At 33.5% G+C, this 23,348-nt stretch overlaps 2 protein-coding genes across 2 annotated transcripts; one reads left to right on the forward strand and one right to left on the reverse strand.

Moving 5' to 3' along the window:
- Nucleotides 1-2,779: 2,779 nt before the first annotated feature.
- Nucleotides 2,780-5,541, reverse strand: LOC133802090 (altered inheritance of mitochondria protein 3-like). Its single transcript, XM_062240336.1, has 6 exons — nucleotides 5,451-5,541; nucleotides 5,102-5,346; nucleotides 4,701-4,841; nucleotides 4,536-4,631; nucleotides 3,679-4,459; nucleotides 2,780-2,826 (listed from the first exon to the last, which is right to left on the reverse strand). The coding sequence occupies exons 1-6, from the start codon at nucleotides 5,539-5,541 to the stop codon at nucleotides 2,780-2,782; spliced, it is 1,401 nt and encodes a 466-aa protein (XP_062096320.1).
- A 9,642-nt stretch (nucleotides 5,542-15,183) lies between these two features.
- LOC133802092 (uncharacterized) lies at nucleotides 15,184-16,764 on the forward strand. The gene is made up of 2 exons (XM_062240338.1): nucleotides 15,184-15,515; nucleotides 15,681-16,764. The coding sequence occupies exons 1-2, from the start codon at nucleotides 15,184-15,186 to the stop codon at nucleotides 16,762-16,764; spliced, it is 1,416 nt and encodes a 471-aa protein (XP_062096322.1).
- The last annotated feature ends 6,584 nt before the right edge of the window (nucleotides 16,765-23,348 follow it).

Consider the following 23,348-nt stretch of genomic DNA (forward strand, 5'->3'; position numbering starts at 1 on the left):
GAGAGCGGGAAAAAATTCGAAAACAATCTATTGAGTTGTAACAAGGTGACAATTTAATTTTATTTGTGCCAACATTATATCTGAAAGAGAATCACGTTCGGCAGTGACCTCTCCATCGTCATCAGCAGCTGGTTCAGCACCATCTGAATAAAGGTGAAGTTTATTCAGTGCAAAAGTAGTTGATGGAAACAACACAAGAACAACAACAACTAGGCTCAACATCACAACAACTGCTGACTTCTTATTGCTCTCCATTTTCAGTAATGATAATATTTTGGAATATCAATTCCTGACACATTAATTGTATTTATAGCACTTGAAATAATCACCAGGATTATGAAGACTTCGTACTATTTTCATATCTACCTGTGTCCCTATCGTGAATATATATATATTATTGAATATGTGTTGGTTGTACCTACTTTTTGAGGAAAAAAAATGATATTTTAAATACTTTTTGGAATATTTGTTGTGGAATTTTTTAAATATGCAATGTGCATGCAATCGGAAACAAGTAGTATAATGAAGTGGTGTGTCAAACTCACTGGCAAGAATTAATCTTTATTTCTAATTGATTTGTCGAATAACGAATATGTAGAATTTAATAAAACTAAAAGAAATAAAACAATTAACAAGAACAAGAATAGTAGAGAACTCAACAATAAATATATTAATTTAATGGATAAAAATATAGGATTATTAACTTCATCAATTATCCACATATATCTCTTTAATTTGAATTTAAGAATTTTTCTCTATATCGTGGTGATAGCAGATTACAAGTATAAATTATATTATTGCTAGGACTTTTAACTCTATGTTATTCTGGTGAGTATGGATGAAGTTTTTGACCATGTCATATTCTTTTGTTGCAAGCTTACATAACTTGGTCATGGTTTATTAAGATAAATCATGTATATAGAGTGATTGGTAGGGAAATAGAAGTTATTGACTCTCTAGCTAGTAATCAATCTGACTTTAGATTTTTTTTTTAATATAAAAAATTTCTAAATGAGCTAAGGGTGTAAAGTTTGGATTGGTTAATATTTCATTGTTAAGTGGATTGTTGGACTTTGTATAAGTTTAAATGATAAATCATAATATTAACCATTTATACTTAGATTTGTACAATTTTTTCTTGTTTATTAGTAAACCTAAACCACAAGTGTAATTTTTGAGTATTGAAAGATGATTTCATTAAATTTAAATATACATATATATGAATATAGAATATTAATTTTGGCCTTTCTACTGTGAGTTTATGAATCCGTTGAAACTGATTATGATTGCTAACATATGTAGATTGAGGAGCTTTTCAACGGGAGCTTCTCTTTAATTTTATTCATTGGTTGTTTTGAATTAAATATATTGGATTCAAGAAAATATTTTGTAAAATGTTGTATAAACTAGATTCAGGAGTTTTGATTTTTAATTTTTTCTTGAGAAGAGAAATTGGATTATTTAAAATCCAGTATTTCACACATTTGTTTATTTTAAGGTATTACAAGATTTTATTTATTTACTTCGGTTTTTATATAAAATCTGAAGTAGAAAGGTTTAGATAGGCACGTGCGGCCAATTGTTCAAACCTTTCTACTTCACTTTTCTGTAAAAATCGAAGTAGAAATCTCACTTTCTACTTCAGTTTTTACATAAAAACCGAAGTAAAAGATCTATTTTCTATTTCGGTTTTTATATATCTACCTTTTACGTCACCCGAACTACTGTGGTACGTTCCGAATTTATGTGAAAACAGAAGTTAATCTACCTTAAAAACCGAAGTAAAAGCCTCTTTTTCTTGTAGTGATTTCTGGTCGTACAATTAACAAGGGTTTGGTTTTCTAACCATTTTTTCCACCTTTTCTGACCAACTTCCTTGCTCAAAAACTTAAGTAGAGGCTAAAAATTGATCTATTTTCATTTTTAGGATAAAAAAAAAAAGCTTTGACAATGGGTATATTTGGAGTTCAAAAATGGGGTTTCCTACATGATTTTGATTGGATTTTTTGGGTTTAAATACGTTCTTGAGCTTCAAAATAGGTATGGATCGTTCAATCTTTGGTTGTATGATTTTGTTTTTAATTTTCTATATTTTTTTTCAGATTTTTTGTTTTTATATATAATGTGTTGAATGTGTTGTTTGTATATAGGTTTAGAGTTGATTTTGAGCATTAAGGAATGTTTGAATCCAAAATAACTTTTTGCGAATTCATATTTATTTTTTGTAATATTTTGTGTGATTTTCTATTTATTTATTTTGCTATTTTATATATATATATATATATCAATCATATATAAATTAGTGAATTTTAAAATTTGTGAGAAGGTGAACTTCCTATTTCAATATTTTAACCCCGCTAGGTTGTGTTGTTGCTAATCTTATAACTTAGAGAACATAGAATACTTAGAATATTAGTAAATATTTGTTTTTGTTTTCTATAACTAGCTAGTTTGATATGTTGTTTGTTAATTATTTATCTTTTTTTTTTTTTAAAAAAATCTTTTTAAAGTCTTGTTGATTTAGTGGCGAGCTTTGTGTGTGATTTCGGGTGACCTTAATCAAGAGTAATATTGGAGGTGTATAATTTTGTAATTTTAGTTATCACTATTACAATATTTATTTATCAAATTAGTGAAGTAGGTTCTGAAAAATTTGTGTGTTGTGGTGATATAAGGATGAAATTATGTGTGTTGATTTTTGTGTTGAATTTGTAGGTAATTATAAAATTGGAATTTGCTATAAAAATAGGGGAAAGTTTGCCAAGTTTTTTCTTAGGATTTAACAATTGTTGTCTTTAACGTGTTGCCTAAAGAACTGTAGTGATCCTGAAAGAATTCAGTGTCCATGTGATTAGATTAAGGCATCCCTTCAACTTTAACTAAATCTCAGGACAATCATGAAACTAATATATGACATTCTGCTTATCTGCTCTGTGATTTGTTGAATATTTTCATAATAAATTGAAATAAATTAGAGATTTTGTACGGGTAGCAAATGCATTAGAAACCTTAAAAGACAAAGTAAGTTTATTTTTCATAACTTATTTAAGTATAATATAAACTATAAAATAATCAATATTGTTATTAATTTATGTTTGTTAATTTTACAGTTTGATGGAAAAAAAAAATATTGTGAGATTGCAGACTGCTTGCCAATCCACTATAGGAAAACAAGCTATTACCGGCGGAGAAAACCGCCGGCAATAGTCAGAAAAACCGCCGGTAATACTTTTACCGGCGGTCTCCGCCGGCAAAAATCCGCCGGTAAGAACCGGTCGGGAAAAGCCGTTATTACCGGCAGATAATTACCGGCGGATCCCGCCGGCAATAATTTGGTCAGAATTCACGTCTGACACATTATTACCAGCGGTTTCCGCCGGTAATAATCCGCCGGTAATTGTAAAATATATTTTTTAAAAAAATTAATTTTTATAAATTATAATATAATTAATATTAAATAACTAAATTTATAATTAAAATAATTTAGAAATAAAATCAATATTATTTAAATTAATATCCAAATTAAAAATACAACTTTAAAATACTAAAATTGTTTTTTCAAAATAAAAAAACATACACTTAAATTTGATAATAAATAATAAAACCTAAACTAATTATTATTGTCTTCATCAAAAGTTTCATTTAGAAAATCTTCAACATTCGTGCTTCGACTCAAACCTTCATGAGACTGTGGTGCTGGTGGCGAAGGATAATATGGCCGAGGTTGTGGGCGGATCAAAGGAGACTGCTGCTGTTGTTGATTCGGAGAAGTGTAGTACTGCTGATTATAAACGGGCTGATGTGTCGATCCTCCATAATGAGGATATACCGGCTGCTGCTGCATGAACGACCCAAATTGACCATACATAGGTTGTTGTTGCTGTTGCTGCTGCTGCGGTAATCCTCCAAACTGACTTCCCATAAGTTGTGTCTGAGGAAACTGGGAAGAAAGTCCAAACATATAATTAAAAAGTGGCGACTGAGAGGAACCACCAGATATGTTTGGAGAATTTTGTTGTGGTTGTTGTGGCATCGACGACGTCCCCGGGCTTTGATTAGATGTACTACCTTGTTGTTGAGAAGGTAAGAACTGTTGCAATAAACTTTCATAGCGTGGGTCATGGAGGGAAGAATCATTCTGCAAATTTCCTGACTCGACCTTATCACGCATCTTAACCCACATCTCAGCCAAAACTCCCATCATCTCTGGAGTCACATTAGTAGGAACTTGTGACTGAGTTTGGCTTGAACTTTGACTTGTGGAGCTAGATGTTGATTTCTTCCCTTTGCCTCTAGGCCTGTATCCCACTCCTATTTGATAATCAGACCTCGAGCCAAGGACTTTATCCATAACCTGATACTGTATTGATTTAGCAGTAGAACCTTCACTAGAAGCAGATTCCGAACCTGACCGACTACTTTGAATATTTTGCCTCTCCATCTCTTGGGCCATTTGTTCCTGCCAAAAGAAAATGTTAAAAAACCAATATTACTATAATTTAAGATCAATAAAGAAAGAAAAAACTTTAACTTACATGTAGTTCTTTGCAAGTTTCGCTAACCCAAGTCTTCGTAGATTTTTTTATATGAGTATCTCTCCAAGCATCAATAGCATGATCATCAGGTTCATCCTACAAAATAATAGTGTTAGTTTAATTAATAATATAATAATATCAAATAAAGTTAAGTATTTTACTTACATATTCGTTACGGATCGCTGCCATTGATTTAGAGCCTTGCGTCGACAAATACTTCATTTCCTTTCTATTTTTCTTGTTCTGCGTGGATCGCGCTACAAACTTTGGGCTCAGAAACAAATCGACGATTTCTTTCCAGCTCTCCTTCGAGCACAAGTCAGGAATAGCATTGAGAGCACTATCCAAATCATTCGGATTTCCAGAATAATATTTTTGGAAATGAGAATGCCTAATATTCTTTCTCTCTGAATATCTTTTGCGCATCTCCGTATACAAAGTTCCCATAACTCTTTCAGGTTCTGGATGCCCATCGATATTATAGTAATATTAAAAAAAAAAATTGTTAGTTTAAATTTTTATAGACTAAAATGTATAATATAAAAAAATTATATATTTTTTTTTACCTTCATCTTTTGAACGACCTGGTCTTTATATTGCTGAGGAACATCTTTAAAATCTAAATAATGTCCCGGCAATAGTAATGTAACTTCAGTACTCAATTGACGAACAAAAGCTTGGTGCTCAGTACCAACCACTTTGTCTGTCGCCGGATCAAGCTCCAATTCAAGTGGTTTGCCAGCATCCCGCCTTCGTTTTTCAATATTAACATTACTGGCAGGGCCACGTCCCCTCCTTCTTGCAGGACGATCTATTAATTTGTTTAATACATAAAAATAAAAATATTAGTAAATCTTAAACATTTAAACATATTGCGATTATAATATATCCCATAACTAAAATTTAGATATTAACCTGACTCGCAAGTTGAGGGTATCCTGCTAGGATCTGTGGGGTCTTGACCACCACCATCTCCACCGTGATGGGATACTATATCAGCTGACATGTCTCTTGTATTCATAAATATTTAAGATTTAATAATAAGAATAGAAATCAAATTTAAGATTTAATAATAAGAATAGAAATCAAATTTAAGATTTAATATCATCAAATTTAATTAAGTAATGAAATAACATTAAACAAAATCAAAATCAGCATAAATTGGAAAATACAAATCAAATTCAAATTTTTGTGTTTGTTACAAAGGTAATCATTACATAAAACTAATAATCACTATCGCTTCCATCATTAACTAAATTAGCATTAACATCATCTTCACAAAAATCAATTAATAAATCATCTTCTTCATCTAATTCTTCATCTGCTTCTTCATCGCCTAACTCGTGATCCTCTTGACTAACATTTAAATTTTGTACTGTACTAATGTCAATCGAATTTTGAGAAGGTAGCATAACCAACTCGCCAAGATCCACAGTCAACACAAAATTTGATGAGCTAATATCATGTACCACATCAATGTCTGAATTAGCTTCACAGTTCTCAACGTCCCAAATTTGTCGATGGTTTACACCCTCAACAACTTTCCACTGATTTCCTCTAAGTAAATCATCGAGATAAAATACTTGCTTCGCTTGATTTGCAAGTATATATGGGTCATCCTTGTACCATTCCCCGCTAGTGTTTATACTAGTAATATTATTCTCTATAATTATTTTCTTCCTTCTTGGATCTGTATTAAACCACTTACACTTGAACAATGTCACAGAATATGTGCCAGTAAATGTTAACTTTAATACTTCTTCAAGTATTCCATAATAGTTAAAATCTTCTGTTCCAGCAACAAATACTCCACTGTTTTGAGTGCTCCTCTTTAAATCTCGTTTGGTTGACATAAATCGAACACCATTCACTATACAACCTTCGTAATAAGCTCCTAAATGATCTGATCCAGATGCTAAAGCTAGCAACTCGTCACCATTATCTAACGATCCAAGCTTTTGTAAGTCGTATATCTAAAAGAATGAATAAAATTATTATAGAATTGAAAAAAATACTTAAAAGGATGAAAGAATATAGGGTAGGTTTTTTTTTTCACCTTCTTGTGAAACCATCGCTGAAAATATTTCTTATGTAAAATGTTATGATCTCCATCCTGATATTTGTGTTTGATTTCTTCTAAGTGTTCACTATAAATAAGAACAAAAATTTTGAATCAGTTGAAAGCATTTTCAATGAAATAAAAGCAACTTTTGGGAAGAAACTTACTCCAAATATTTCTGAATTTCAGGTGAATTGTTGTATATGTACCACTTTGCTGGTTCACGAGTTGCACGATCAAGAGGCTTTAGAGTTTCTTTTGTTATAGGTCGACATTGCGATTGAAATACAAAGAGATTTATTGGTGTCACCTCATCTTCATTGCGATCAAGACGATTAAATCTTGTTTCAACACCTTTGAAATACATCGAACAAAATGTCAAAGCCTCATCTGCAACATAACCCTCGGCTATCGACCCTTCAGGACGAGCTTTATTTCCAACGTAATTCTTTAATTTTTTCATGTATCTTTCAAAAGGATACATCCAACGCATAAATACCGGTCCACCCAGAATTGCTTCTTCAGGCAAATGTAAAATCAAATGCACCATTATATCAAAAAAGGCTGGAGGAAATATGAGTTCCATTCTACATAATATTAGAATAAGATCTTTTTGTGCTTCCTCCATATCGCTAACCTTTATAGTTCTTGCACAAATTTGCCTGAAGAAGTTACATAACTCAGAAATGGTAGTCGATATACTCTTTGAAAGAAACTTGCGAACACCCACTGATAGTAATCGTTGCATTATTACATGACTGTCGTGGGACTTTAAACTGCTGATATTTGTTAGATCAGCATTTACTTTCTTCTTTAAATTGGAACAAAAATTATCTGGAAATTTCACATCTCGAATAAATTTACAAAACTGCATTCGTTGATCAGATGTGAGAACATAAGGGGCATGAGGCTTCATTAACTTTCCGCTGTCATCTTCATATATCCACAACGATTCCCTTACTCCAAACTTTTTCAAATCATGTCTTGCATTAGTGGTGTCCTTGGATTTATCATTATCCAAGATAGTGCCTAACAAACTATCACACACATTCTTCTCCACATGCATGACATCAATGTTGTGTTTTAACGTGTTCGAAGACCAATAATCAAGCTCATAAAATATGCTTTTCTTCCTCCAATTACAACCAGGATATAACTCAGCCTCTATCTCGTCAAACAGATCGTCATAAAATTGTCCCGCCGCAGGATTATTTTCAACTTCTTCGGTTGTAGGTAGAAGGAAGTCTTCGACCATCGAAATCATCTCATCAACATCATCATCGTTGGCGTCCACCACATTGGCAACATCTGCTTCTGCTTCACCGTGATATATCCACTTCTCGTAACCTTGATGAAAACCCCAATCGAATACGTGTGCTTTCACCATAGGTAAAGTTTCAAGCCTATTGTTTATGCATCTAACACACGGACACCTAATTCTACCAGAGGAATCCTTATATTCCGACGCCATCGTCAAGAAAGCTTGTAGACCGTTCCAATATTCTCGACAAGCACGATTTCTCAATGTCGTCCAAGTCTTGTCAATCGCCATCTAAAGTGTTATAAAAGTATATAAGTTTACGATATGTGAATAGTCTTATATTTTAAAGTGTTATAAAATGTTTATAATAGTCTATTATAAACATTTAATAGTTTTATGCTATTTTATGTTTTGTCATCATATTTTATGCTATCTAATTATTTATCTATTATCTAATTTTTCCTTTATTTAAAATAAATTATTTAATTAATACTTAATTATTTATTTATTTAATATTCATTTAATTATTTATTTATCATATTATTAATTTAAATCTTTCCTAATTATTTAATTAATTATTAATTAATTACTAAATTAATTAATTAATTATTTATTTAATTATTTATCTATTATCTAATTTTTCCTTTATTTAAAATAAATTATTTAATTAATACTTAATTATTTATTTATTTAATATTCATTTAATTATTTATTTATCATATTATTAAATTAAATCATTCCTAATTATTTAATTAATTATTAATTAATTATAATTAAATTAATTAATTACTAAATTAATTATTTATTTATTTATTTATTTAATTATTTATCTATTATCTAATTTTTCCTTTATTTAAAATAAATTATTTAATTAATACTTAATTATTTATTTATTTAATATTCATTTAATTATTTATTTATCATATTATTAATTTAAATCTTTCCTAATTATTTAATTAAATTAATTAATTACTAAATTAATTAATTATTTATTTATTTATTTAATTATTTATCTATTATCTAATTTTTCCTTTATTTAAAATAAATTATTTAATAAATACTTAATTATTTATTTATTTAATATTCATTTAATTATTTATTTATCATATTATTAATTTAAATCTTTCCTAATTATTTAATTAATTATTAATTAATTACTAAATTAATTAATTAATTATTTATTTATTTAATTATTTATCTATTATCTAATTTTTCCTTTATTTAAAATAAATTATTTAATTAATACTTAATTATTTATTTATTTAATATTCATTTAATTATTTATTTATCATATTATTAATTTAAATCTTTCCTAATTATTTAATTAATTATAATTAAATTAATTAATTACTAAATTAATTAATTATTTATTTATTTAATTATTTATCTATTATCTAATTTTTCCTTTACTTAAAATAAATTATTTAATTAATACTTAATTATTTATTTATTTATCATATTATTAATTTAAATCTTTCCTAATTATTTAATTAATTAGTTAATTATTATCTAATTTTTGCTTTATTTAAATAAATTATTATTATCTAATGTTTACTAATTATTTAATTTATACTTAATTAATTAATTATTTATTTATTTAATTAGTTATCTATTATATAATTTTTCCGTTATTTAAATAACTTATTATTATCTAATGTTTACTAATTATTTAATTTATACTTAATTAATTATTTATTTATTTATTTAATTAATTAATTATCTATTATCTAATTTTTCATTTACTAAAAATTTATTTATTTAATTAATACTTAATTATTTATTTATTTATTTATTTAATATTCATTTAATTAATAATAAATAAATTAATCATTTATTTATTTATTTATTCCACATATTTAATTATAACTATTTTAAAAGCTGAATAATTAATATGTAATTAATTGAAATTATTTTTATTTAATTAATTATATAACTACTCTTTTATATAATTACTTAATAATTGTTTACATATATTATTTAATACTTACTTTTTAATAAATACATTTTTAATTATTTAATTTTTATTATTCTCATATCAATTCCTTTCTAAGTTATTAAAATAGCTTTTTTCTATAATTTAATATTTATTATATTATTTATTAATATTTTATTTATCTACCATTAAACTATTTTTTTAATAATAACAATTTATTAATAACAAATTTATTAAAATCTAAACTTCATAATATTAAAATAATTTTAATTAAACTATAACAAAAATACATTATAACATTCTAACATTATAATAACAATTTAACAATAATAAAAAATTATCCATGTCCTAATATCTAACAATATTTTCATATATTTTAAAACTAAATAAACAAAATAAAAATGTATGAAATACAAAATTACTTACCTATAGTCAAACAATAGCAAGATTCAATACTCTCCCAATGAAGCCCTGAAATATAAACACATATATATATATATATATTAGTTGTAAGTTAATGGAATATTTAAATTCAAAATATATAATTAAAAAAATTGTTCATAACCAAATATTAACCCAAACTTTTTATTATATATGTATTTGATTAAAAATACAATCAGCCAAAAAAAATATGAAAAGATATACATGATATTAGAAAAACAAAAAATTGTAATTATAACTCAACTCAAAAATATAACTCAAACAACATGAGAAAAATAAAATAGATTACAATAAAAAATATATAACTACATACCCAGACCGCTTGTGATGAAATAATGCTGAATATAATCCCAAAAATCTTTGAAAATGGTGGATATTGCCTCGGACGAACGGAGTCGAAGGAGAGTTTTTTGAGAATTCTGGGCACTCGGACGAACGGAGGCGAAGGAGACGGATGGCCACAATATATAGAATATTATTGCCGGCGGAGGTCCGCCGGCAATAATAGTTCCGCCGGTAATAGTATTTTAACGGTAATATTTTTATTATTATTACCGGCGGAGCCCGCCGGCAATAATCCACCGGCAATAAGCGAAAATTAAATTGGGCGGCTGGTTTACCACATGAATAAAATTTGATTATTGCCGGCGGATTGTCCGCCGGTAATAATAGATTTTCCGCCGGTAATAATCAAATAATTTAAAAAATAAAAACAAAATTAAAAAACATGATTAATACCGGCGGATTCAGTTTTCCGCCGGTAAAGATAGTATTATTACCGGCGGACTGACTCCGCCGGTAATAGTTCCGCCGGTATACCAGGTTTTTGTTGTAGTGATCCAACACAAATGGTTAGGCCGATTGATGACTTACAACCTATTGTGTTTATAATAAGTTCATTTAGTTCTATGTTTAGTTTTATGTCAATGCGAATGTATCAATGTTTAGACTATTTCACTTAAGTACTTGTATCGATGTAGAAATTTGTACCTAAGTACTTATAACATTGTATAAATATTTAATTTAAAAAAAAATTAATTTCTAATTGATTGAGCCATTAAAAAAACATAATTAATTTCAATTGTAACAGTATATATAAATTCAAAATTTGGCCATTTAAAATATCAGAATTAATTTCTAATTTTATTAAATTTGATTAAAAATAAACAAATAAAAAAATAAGCTTCTACTTCGGTTTTTATGTATAAACAGAAATAGAAAATGGGGTTTCAACTTCGGTTTATACATAAAACCGAAGTAGAAAGGATCACAATTCTTACCAACACTTCCATTCAAGACTTTCTACTTCGCTTATTATGTATAAACGACCATAGTAGAAACCTCATTTTCTACTTCGGTTTATATTTTCACCACTTCTTACTTCACCTCGAACGATTTGGGTTGTGATTTTATGCGATAAACAAAGTCTTTCCACCTTAGAAACCGAAATAATAGCCCCATTTCCTTGTGGTGTCTTTAGGACAAGTCATGTTTGTAGCCATTGTAGTGGAATTCAAATACAATAGACCTTCTCTGTGCCCTTGGCTACAAGTAAATGGTACAAAACCCTAACAAAAACTAAAGGTTACAAGTAAGAAATTGATGGACGTCTTTCGGCTTAGTTGTGTCAGCAACCTATATATTGACATCAAAATCTATGCTGATATAGAGGAAAGAAAAATGAAAAGATAGAAAAGTGTATTTATCTTATCTTGTTTTGTATATGAAGAAATGAAAGAAAAAACAACATGAAAACCAAATTACAATTTAATTATTTTATATGAATTATTTTGACTTAGCAAGGTCGGTGTCAATAAGTAATTTTCCTTTACTCTTCTCTCCAATTCGAGAGAAAAATCTTTTGGTGGAACTCACTTATTATTTTGCTATCTATTTTTCTTGTCCATCTTTTCTTCCCAACCATACTTTTCTCTCCAAAGTATTATGCCCTCCCCTTTTCTATTTTCTTGCTTCGTACTTTCATCTAAGTTTTATTTTTATACATTATCCTCTGCAAGTTTTTATTTTTATTTTTTGACTGATGTTGTGTAAAAAAAGAAATAAACTAGTAATAGAGAAGTACCTTCATATATACCATGGTTGCCGAATTCAATGGTGTTGAACAATTCAAATGATGTAATGGACAACTGATTCTATAATTTATCATCAATTATGGATTTGATTTTATGTAATTTAAATGTTTGGATATAATTTTTGTAATTTAAATGTTTGGATTTGCGATTAATAATTTAATAAATATGAAAACTCAGAAATCCGATTGCCATTAATTGTGGTTTTTTTAATTTCATTTTTTTTAGTATTTTTGCATTACTAATATAATTATTATTGTTTTTTTTTGTTTGTTATTACTCCATTTATTATTATTATTATTATTATTATCAACTTTAATTTGTAGTATTTCCATATATCTTAATCGCAACTAGATCATAGAACAAAAAGTAAAGTGATTATTAAGTTGCATTTACTTTATTTTGTTGAATTTAGGGACTAATTGATACTTAATTTGGATATTTATGAGAAAGATTAAATACACACATGCATCATTTGATAAGACCCTTCAGTATATTTTTCAGAAAAGGTTTCGTGCAATATATGTAAAAAGTGAAACATGCATGTCAACTACCAATGTATATAATTAAATATAATAATCTTGCACAGATATATCAATAATTGCAAACTATATTGATTAAGTGTAATAAATGCAAATAATGATAAGAAGAAAATAAAGAGTACTATAGTAGTGGTCTTATCTGATTAATGCTTAATATATATATTAATTGTACTACTTTCAATTACATGACTACTACCTCCTTGACACATAATTTTCACACCGAAGTTCTTTGTATAATTTAAGAGTAAATGAAGGTTAAAATAATAAATATTTTTAAAATATTGTATTTATATACTTTGTTTTTTTTTTTTTGTGGTAAATATACTCAATGTCAATGTTGCACTTTTATTCTCAAACTATGCCAAATGTTTTTAAAATGTTGCATTTTTATACCTATTTTTTTTAATTATTTTTAGAAATAATAAGAAAGTGAAGGAAAAATATAAGATTTTAGTTCTTTTTTAAATTTTAAATTATTTTCACTTTCAAAGTAATAAAAAAATTAAGATTCTTAAAATTAATCAAAATAATTAAAAATTATATTTTTCATTTACTTTTTTTTTTTAAAATATATATTTTAAATTGATGAAAATATATACATTTTTAATTATTTTAAAACATTAGTTGCATATGGTGTGATTAAGGGTTTACACGTCCCTCAGCGATAAGCTGTTGCCATGGCCGGGCGTGGTCGACCTCGGAAGAATGCGAGATCGGAATCGAGTAACAAGAAAGGCGGCAAGAAGAGAGGGCCGACGTCTGAAGACCCTGTTCTTAAATCGAGATCCATGGCTGAGGTGCTAGGCATTCAAGCTTTGGAAATCTCGGAATCTGAGAATGATGCTGAAGATGATGGATCTTTGAAGGTTTCTGATTCTACGCTGGCGCCGACGATGATGGAAGGGCGGAGGTCGACTTCAACAGAGGTGATTTCTGAGCCATTGCGTCCCGTCTCTGATTTCCCTTTGTCGGAGTCGAGCTCTTTGGGTGTCGAATTATCAGAGGTAACAGAAAATTCCTCTAGGTCTTTGGTGAATTCCCCTTTAAACGGGCTGACTCCTGCTGAAATTACTGGTGCGAAAAGAACAATTTCCTCCTGGATTGGAGCCATTAAAGCTTCAAACGAATTGAAAAAATCGGGTATATCCCCAGGCCCTTCCTCTTCCCTTGTTTTACATGTTGATCAATCAGGGTCTATAGAATCTGGGAAGAATGATCGAGTTAAAATTGTCATGGAGGATATTACTGAAGAAATTTCATACTGGAGTCCTTCTTTAGTCTGTTATGTGCTAGGTGCTAATCCTCCTGTCCAAGTTATGGAAGGTTTTTTTCACCGAATTTGGAAGGATAAAGGGATTGACAAAGTATCCTTACTTGCTCATGGGATTTTCATAGTTAGATTCTATACTGAGGAAGACAAAAACAAGGTTTTAACAGGTGGTTTTGTTTTCTTTGATAAAAAACCCATTATCATGAAATCTTGGAACGCCCATGATAAGTTCTATAAAGAAAACTTGAGCAAAGTACCAGTGTGGATTCAGATTTCTAATCTTGATATTAAGTATTGGGGATTAGGCACCATGAGGAAAATCCTTGCTCAAGTTGGAAGTCTTCTCAAACAGGATCAAGCCACCAGTAACCGTGATCGACTTGTGTATGCTCGTGTTATGATAGAAGTTTCACTAAACCAAGATCTACCTGAACAGATTGCCTTTGAAGATGAAGTTGGAGAGGTTGTCTATCTTAATATCTACTATGAATGGAAGCCCATTATCTGTAAGGGGTGCAAAAGACTTGGGCATTCTCAAGATCAATGTAAAAAAGGCACATATAAGGACCAGAAATGGCTCCCTAAAGTGGCTGCTAATAAGGTGAATATTCCTGTTCACACTAAGGAGGCGGTTTTTCCTGACCACATTGAGAAGACTCCGGCTAAGAAGTCGGACAATACTGAGGAAAAGGATAAAGAGGTGATGGTACAACCTCTTGGAAATGTAAAACAGAGGAATGGAATTTGGCAGAGAAAGAGCATAAAGGAGAAAAACTCTGAGGATAAAGAAGAGGATGTAGTCCAGTTGAGCAACAAATACCATGCTTTAAATGTGGAGACCGTTGCTGAGTTACAAGTGGGACAGATATTGTGTGAAATGTTGGCTACAAGTGGGGGAGGCGGAATTCCTCCCGAACCTGATGGATAAGATCTTGTGCTGGAATGTCCGGGGGATTAACGCAACTTGGAAACATCAAGAGGTGAGGAAACTCATTAATAACAAGCAAATCGGTGTTGTGTGTCTCCTGGAAACGAAGGTTAAAACTCATAACATGGGAGTTTTATACCTTAGTCTCTTTAGAGGGTGGTGTTTTTCTTCGAATTCTGCTCATCATCATAATGGTCGAATTGTTCTTGCTTGGAACCCGCTGAGCTCTGATGTAGATATTCGGGATTGCACCAGCCAATACATTCACACTATTATTAAACCCAAGCATGCGGACCCGTTTGAGGCGACCTTTATTTATGCTTCGAATGATTCAAATGAGCGAAGTGGTCTTTGGAATGATCTTATGGTTATTTCTCGGAATCAAACTAGTCCTTGGATTCTCTTAGGGGATTTTAATTCTGTTATGTACCCGGAAGAGCGTGTTCGTGCTGGAAAGTATACAAAAGACTTCAAATTTCTTAGAAATTTTGTGGAGAATTGCTCTTTATCTGATGTCAAATATACCGGGTGTTTTTTTACTTGGAATAATAAGCAGGAAGGCAATTCTTGAGTCTTTGCTAAATTGGATAGAGCTCTTGCTAATCAGTTGTGGTTGGACAGATTCACTAGTGCAGAAGTCCATTTTTTCCCGGAAGGGAATTTTGATCATTGCCCTCTTCTGTTGGCTGTTTATCCTTCTTATAGCAATGGCCTAAAACCTTTCAGATTTTTTGACATGTGGTGTTCCCATCCAGACTTTAACAGGAGGTTTTTGGAGAGTTGGAAGGAGCCGGTTATTGGTACTCCTATGTATCGCTTGTGTGTGAAGCTGAAGCGTGTCAAGGCTATCCTTCGTGAGCTCAACAAGAAAGGGTTTGGTGATGTGGAAATTTCAGAGGCTAACTCGAGGAAGCATCTTTTGGAGTGTCAACTTGCTGTCAACAAAGAGCCCCATAATCATGTTCTTATTGAGGCTGAAATTAAAGCTAGAGAAGACTATAAGGAGGCTTCTAAAAACTATACATCTTTTCTTCAGCAAAAAGCTAAAATGAATTGGCTCAAGGATGGAGATAGTAACACCAAGCTTTTTCATTCCAGCATCAAGAAGAGAAGGAAATGTAACACAGTTTATGCCATTAATGATTGCAATGGTATACTTATGGACAATCCTGAGAATGTTAATAAAGCATTCTTAGATTTCTATTCTACACTCCTTGGTTCTAAGCTCGAGCACAGGAAGAAGGTCTTCATTAAGGTTGTTCAAGATGGGCCGACCTTAACAGATCAGCAAGTTCAGTACTTGGAGCAGCCTTATTCGCTTGCGGAAATAAAAGGAGCTCTTTTTTCCATTCCGAATGAGAAGGCTCCGGGTCCGGATGGCTTTAGTAGCGGTTTTTTCAAGAATACTTGGGAGGTAACAGGGAAAGATTTTCTTGAAGCTATCTTATCTACCTTGAATTCGGGCAAACTCCTTAAAGAGGTAAATGCTACTACCTTGACGTTGATTCCTAAATTGAACTGTCCGAATAGTGTTAGTGATTTCAGACCCATTGCTTGCTGCAATGTGGTCTATAAAACTATCATGAAGGTGCTTTGTACTAGAATGAGACAAGTCCTTCCAAGCCTTATAGCGGACAATCAAGGAGGGTTTGTACATGGCCGGTATATCGCTCATAACATTCTTATTTGCCAAGACCTTGTGTAACGACCCACTAATCTAGACTACTTGGACCATTAACGAATCTATACATAAAACTTACATTTTTGCGGAAATACCATAATTTTATTGAAAGCTTATGGAAACAAAGGTTACTTTCATAAAATAAGTAGGATATGGGTACCCATTGTCTTTAAAACAAAAATAACTTAAAAACTAAAAAGAGTTACATAGAAAATGCGGAAAGTACATTTAAAACCATAAAAAAACATAAACAAGACTACATCCTCGAATCGAATAACGCTCGGCCCCTTGACTCCATTCACCATCGATACACATCCTCTAAGCATCACGAATCTTTCCACCTCTAAAGCTTATTTCCTGCACATAAACAGAAAGGAGTGAGCCTAATGCCCAGCAAGGAAAATCTAACACATAGTCATAAACATAAACATAATTTCATAATAACGTAAAGACATATCATAACACATATTTCACTTATTATAATGGCCATTATTACTTGGGGTCCCATAGACTAAACAAGCATATGCCCATGGGATTAGTGGGGTCCTACTAGCTAAGTAGGTCATATGCCCATAACCCATTTGGGGTCTTGTTAGTCATATGGGTCATATGCCCAAGCCTACAAACATACACATATACATATCATAACACTTTTAATAACATAAATCATATAGATAACATAAGCACATAACATGTTGATTCTAGCCTATTTTCCTTACCAAAGTTACCGGGATTATGGACTGAGTTGGGACTTTTGGAACACTCCTAAAACCATAAGAAAGAGTGAGTCTAAGGAAAGGAGATGAAATGAAAGAGATGGAAAGACTAAACCATAAAAACATACTTACCAACTTATATGCTTAAGAGCTTGGATTCCCTAACCAAAATAAGAATAAGGTTAGGGGACTGAGTAGAAGGTTTTGAGAAAGGAAATAACATAAAATACAGAAAGGAACTAGAGTTTTGGGTTTACCTCAAAGATTGCAAGATCAATCTAACCTTCACCGAAATACTATAGAACTCACTTCCCAAAGTGTTTGATAAGCTTATGATGTTTAAGCTTATAGTTTTTCCCCAAACCAAGTGTTTACACTCTCACACTCACTTAACACTAGCAGCTTCTGAACTTAGAGCAAATGGTGAATAATGGCTGGGTACTAGGTCCTATTTATAGAGTTTGGGAATGAAAATATCTTGATTTTACTTGAATAAAAATAATGGCTTTTTAGGTGAAAATCATTTGAATAATCGTTCAGCAGAGGCTGAAGACTCGTTCACAAGATGCTGGACTGTTGAAGGAGTTTGAATGGCTGAAAGGAAATGAATTCAAAAGAGTTTGAATCCATGCTGAAGGAGGCGATATATCGCCCCCTGTAGGCGATATATCGCCTGGGCCAGTATGCCCGAGGCGACCGTGCATCGTTTCGTGTTTTCCGTATCTACGTGCTGCGACATATCGCCCCCTATAGCTGCGATATATCGGCATACGCTGAATATTTAAACACGAAATTACACATTTTTAGCTAGGTTTGAATGGAGTAAACAGCCTTGACTAAGCCCTCAACGTACTCAAAGCTGCTGACTGACCCTATAACATTCGAACTTTACTCCTTATTATATTTAATCCTCAAAAATCTTAATCCTTAATTACCATTCAAAACATGTGCTTAAAATCCTATTGGTTGATGTCTAAACCTTATAATATAATAATATAATCCTTAATATCAGTCACTTTAATCAAACCTTAGGTTATACTTAATATTCTTAAACTATAGGTTAAACTTAGAAAATCTATAAGTACTACTATGAGTGTCCAAATAACTCCCGGTCTGAACCAAAAATCCAAAGTAACAAAGATAATGCTATAAATACTATCATACTACTATCTATCTTAGCTAAGTAAAGTTCTTGGACTCTACAATTCTCCCCTACTAAAAAGAATTTCGTCCTCGAAATTTACTTATCACATAACTCCGGATACCGGCCTTGCATGTCCTCCACCAACTCCCACATTGCCTCGCATTCAGAACTATTGCTCCATAGGACTTTGACTATAGGAAAGCTCTTAGACCGTAACTACTTCATCCATCTATCTAGGATGCTAATCGGTCGTTCCTCGTAACTTAAGTCTTTCTGGAGCGCTATCGTATCGTACTTGAGGACGTGAGATGGGTCTGACACATATTTGCGTAACATCGAGATGTGGAAGACGTTGTGACTATCGGCTAATGCTGGCGGTAGGGCTAGTCTATACGCAACTGTTCCCATTTTGTCCAATATCTAAAAGGACCTAAGAATCGGGGACTAAGCTTGCCTTTCTTTCCGAACCGCTTGACACTTTTCATAGGAGATATCTTGATCTCCAACTTGGAATTCCACATCACGTCGCTTGGTATCCGCATATCTTTTCTGACGGCTTTGAGCAGCCAGCATACGCTGTCTAATAAGCGTTACTGCTTCTTGAGCTTGTCTAACAGCTTCGGGCCTTAGAAGCTGCCTTTCTCCTACCTCGTCCTAGTGCAACGGTGATCGGTACCTTCGTCCATATAGCAACTCATAAGATGCCGTTCCGATCGTTGACTGGTAGCTGTTGTTGTACGAGAACTCGATCAGCGGTAAGTACTTGTTCCACGATCCTTCGAAATCAAGTATACACGCGCGTAGCATACCTCTAAGATCTGAATCGTACGCTTAAACTGCCCATCTGTCTGAGGATGGAAAGTTGTACTAAGGCTTAACTTAGTACCCATATCTATCTGTAAGTTTCTCCAAAATTTTGACGTAAATACTGATCCTCTATCTGACATTATCGTCTTGGGGATTCCATGCAATCGTACAATCTCTTGGATGTAGATGTCTGCATGTTGGTCTGCCGTATATGAAGTCTTAACAGGCAGAAAATGAGCCGACTTGGTTAGTCTATCTATGACTATCCAAGCGGAATCATGCTGCTTATTCGTCTTTGGCAAACCCGTTACGAAGTCCATGGCTATATCGTCCCACTTCCATTCCGGTATGCTAAGCGGTTGCAATAATCCTGCAGGTCGCTGATGCTCCGCTTTCACTTGCTGGCATACCAGACACTTAGATACATACTCCGCTATGTCCTTCTTCATCCCTGGCCACCAATAGACTGCCTTGATGCCATGAGTCATCTTGGTAGACCCTGGATGAACTGAGTACGGAGTATTGTGCGCTTCTTCTAGGATCGTCTTCTTGATACTTTGATCGTCTGGCACGCATACTCGATCCTTATATCTCAATAAACCTTTACTGGATATTGAGAAATCTGTAGTCTTGCTTTTTCTGACTGCATCCATGTGTGGTGCTAGCGATTCCTCATGTCTCTGACCAATCCGTATGTCCTCTAGCAGATTTGATTGGATAGACAAGTTAGCCAGCTTGCCTACAACCACTTCTATTCTGGTACTGATAAGCTCCTGCTGTAGCGGCTTTTCTATTCCAGATAAGACTGCTAAGTTCCCATAGCTTTTCCTACTAAGCGCATCGGCAACTACGTTCGCCTTCCCTGGGTGGTATAGGATTTCGCAGTCGTAATCCTTGACTAATTCTATCCACCTGCGCTGCCTCATGTTGAGCTCCTTCTGCGTAAAGAAGTATTTTAAACTCTTGTGGTCCGTATAAATCTCGCACCGTTCTCCGTAAAGGTAATGGCACCAGATTTTCAATGCAACGACCACCGCTGCCAACTCCATATCGTGAGTTGGATAGCGTTGTTCATACTCCTTCAACTGACGTGAGGCGTAGGCTATCACCTTGTCATTTTTTGCATCAACACGCATCCCAATCCTAGCTTTGATGCATCGCATTGGACAACGAACTTATCGTCGGGTGTCGGTACACTAAGTACTAGTGTTGAGCAAGGCTTATCTTTAAGCAACTGGAAGCTTTCTTCACACTTATCGTTCCAGTTAAACTTTTGTTGCTTCCGGGTCAGGTTGGTGTGTGGAGTGGCTGTCTTAGAAAAAGCCCTCTACAACTTTCTATAGTAACCTGCTAGCCCTAAGAAGCTTCTTACTTCTGACGCGTTCTTTGGTCTAGGCCAATCCTTCACGGCCTCTACCTTCGATGGATCTACTGCAACTCCATCTTTTGATATGATGTGCCCGAGGAACGCCACTTGTGAAAGCCAAAACTCGCATTTCTTGAACTTCGCGTAGAGTTGGTGCTCCTTCAATCGCGTCAAAATCATCCTCAAGTGTTCCTCGTGCTCCACTTCATCCTTGGAGTAAATTAAAATGTCATCGATGAACACAACGACGAATTTATCCAAGTAGTCTTTGAAGACCCTATTCATTAAGTCCATAAACGCGGCTGGCGCGTTAGTAAGACCAAAAGACATAACCAAGAACTCGTAATGTCCATAACGAGTCCTAAAGGCTATCTTAGGAATATCTTCTCCTTTTACCTTGAGCTGATGATACCCGGACCGTAAATCGAATACAATCGCGCCTCGGAGTTGATCAAACAAATCATCAATCCGAAGTAGCGGGTATTTGTTCACTTTATTCAGCTCACGGTAGTCTATGCACATGCGCATACTTCTGTCCTTCTTCTTCACGAATAGTACCGGAGCTCCCCATGGTGAATGGCTTGGCCTAATGAAACCCAAGTCTAGGAGTTCTTATAGCTGTGTCATTAACTCCTTGAGTTCCGTAGGTGCCATCTGGTATGGTGCCTTAGAGATAGGCTCGGTGCCGGGTACTAATTCTATCGTGAAGTCTATTTCTCGATTTGGCGGCAATCCTGGCAAGTCATCGGGGAAAACTTCTGGAAATTCTTGTATAACCCGAACATCTCCAACTTTGAGTGATGTCTCCTTCTCCACATTCATGATGCTGGCTAAGAATGCTTGGCATCCTTTCTCCATCATTCTCTGAGCTTTGAGAGATGACACTAACGGTGTGCGTAGTCCTGAAGCTTGTCCCATGAAGCATCGTCTCTGGCCGTCAGGAGTCTCGAACATCACCTTCTTGCGTTTGCTGTCGATCGTTTCGCCATGCCGTGCTAGCCAATCCATGCTTAGTATTACGTCGAAGTCCTTGATCACTAGCTCTATCAGGTCTCCTTCTAGTTCTATGTCCTCAATCTTGATCGGTACGCCTCGTACTATTCGTGATGATAGAACTACTTTGCCCGAAGGCAACTCGATTACAAACCTAGTTCTAAATCTTTCACTAGGTTTGCCTAGTTTTTCTATCATTCCTAACAAGATATACGAGTATACTGCTACCAATCTAGCGATACTAGAACATATACTATCGAGGATAGGATCTGACCTGTAAATCCCTGTTACTAGCATGGGTTCCTCCTTGGGTCAATGCAAAGACTTTGGTCTGGAACCATCGTTTAATCCTTCTTCTCCTCACTAACATTCATCAGAATCCTTTCTACTTCAATTGCCGCTTCTAGAACATTGGCATAGGTAGTGGTTCCCAGGTTTGCTAACTTAACCCCTAATTCCATCTTTGGTCTAAGTCCTCCGATGAACTTGGTCAACCTCGTAAAGTCGGTTGGGACCAACTCTGGCGCAAACTTGACTAATCTGTTGAACTGACGAGCATATTCTTCTATCATTAGTGATGACTGCCGAGGAGTAATACTTCTTGTGGAACGGCTCCACAAATCTTGTCCATATCATGGTGGTGACATCGTTAGTCTGCTGAACTAAGTCCCACCATATTCTGGCATCCTTCCTGAGTAATGACGAGACGCAGGATATGCGGTCTGCATTACTGAAATTCATGTGCGTAAGAATTGGCTTCACATCCTTAGCCACTCTTCTGCCTCAAAGGGGTCTATAGTCCCTTTGAAGTTTGGAGCGAGCTGTTTGCGGAACCTTTCATACACTGACTCCATATTCGGTACTGGATGTGGCGCGTAGTGCGTCACTGGCCATCCCCCATATGGACCAACTTGTTGGGGTGCTAGGGCCATTTGTTGTAGCTGCGACTGCGGTTGTGGCGGAGGCTGAGGCTGAGTCTGCGCCTGTTGACGTTGTTGCTGCAAGAGTTCCTCGACTTGTTGTCGCCGTCTAGCGATTTCCGCGGTGTTGTCAGCTGACGGTGTCGGCGCGTTGCGGCTAGTAGTAGTACGCACTCCTCTTCTGCGAACTGGAGGGCATCATTGATCGTTGGAACAACGTTGGAGGCGTTTCCGTTGGTGCGTGCAGATCTTCGGAGCGACATCTTCACCAAAAGTTCTAACAGTCGAGAACTTGTTAGAACTTTACCCTAATAGGCTCTAAGGCAAAAACTTATTCTAAAACAAACATATCTCGGACCTATTTATTATGACTTCTTATGAAAAATTATATAGGTCTTTATTTATTATTAGAGTGGGTTTCTATACTTAGAAAAACAAGTCATCTTTATTTTCTAGGTGTGTTTCTAATCATCCTATATGACTTAATTCTCAGGCTCGAAACTTATCTTTGTTCCAAAGTTAACCATATTGAGGGAGGGCTGGGATCAGTAAAATCGTTCCCACTACTAAGGCCCCCTAACTCTCAATAAGGAAACTTGGTTCATTGATTTGTATCCACCCTCACTGAACTTAGTCATTATTCATTTTATTTATTACTTATT

Source organism: Humulus lupulus, chromosome 9, assembly GCF_963169125.1.
Source record: "Humulus lupulus chromosome 9, drHumLupu1.1, whole genome shotgun sequence".
Taxonomy (NCBI): Eukaryota; Viridiplantae; Streptophyta; class Magnoliopsida; order Rosales; family Cannabaceae; genus Humulus; species Humulus lupulus.

Excerpts from the sequence above, each read along its gene's own strand:
- LOC133802090 (XM_062240336.1), bottom strand. The coding sequence starts at position 5,541 with ATGTCAGCTGATATAGTATCCCATCACGGTGGAGATGGTGGTGGTCAA. Across the intron at positions 4,632-4,700 it reads CAGCGATCCGTAACGAATAT|GATGAACCTGATGATCATGC; the intron begins GTAAGTAAAATA and ends ATTATTTTGTAG. Across the intron at positions 4,460-4,535 it reads AAACTTGCAAAGAACTACAT|GAACAAATGGCCCAAGAGAT; the intron begins GTAAGTTAAAGT and ends TTCTTTTGGCAG.
- LOC133802092 (XM_062240338.1), top strand. The coding sequence starts at position 15,184 with ATGGGAGTTTTATACCTTAGTCTCTTTAGAGGGTGGTGTTTTTCTTCG. Across the intron at positions 15,516-15,680 it reads GAGCGTGTTCGTGCTGGAAA|ATTCACTAGTGCAGAAGTCC; the intron begins GTATACAAAAGA and ends GTGGTTGGACAG.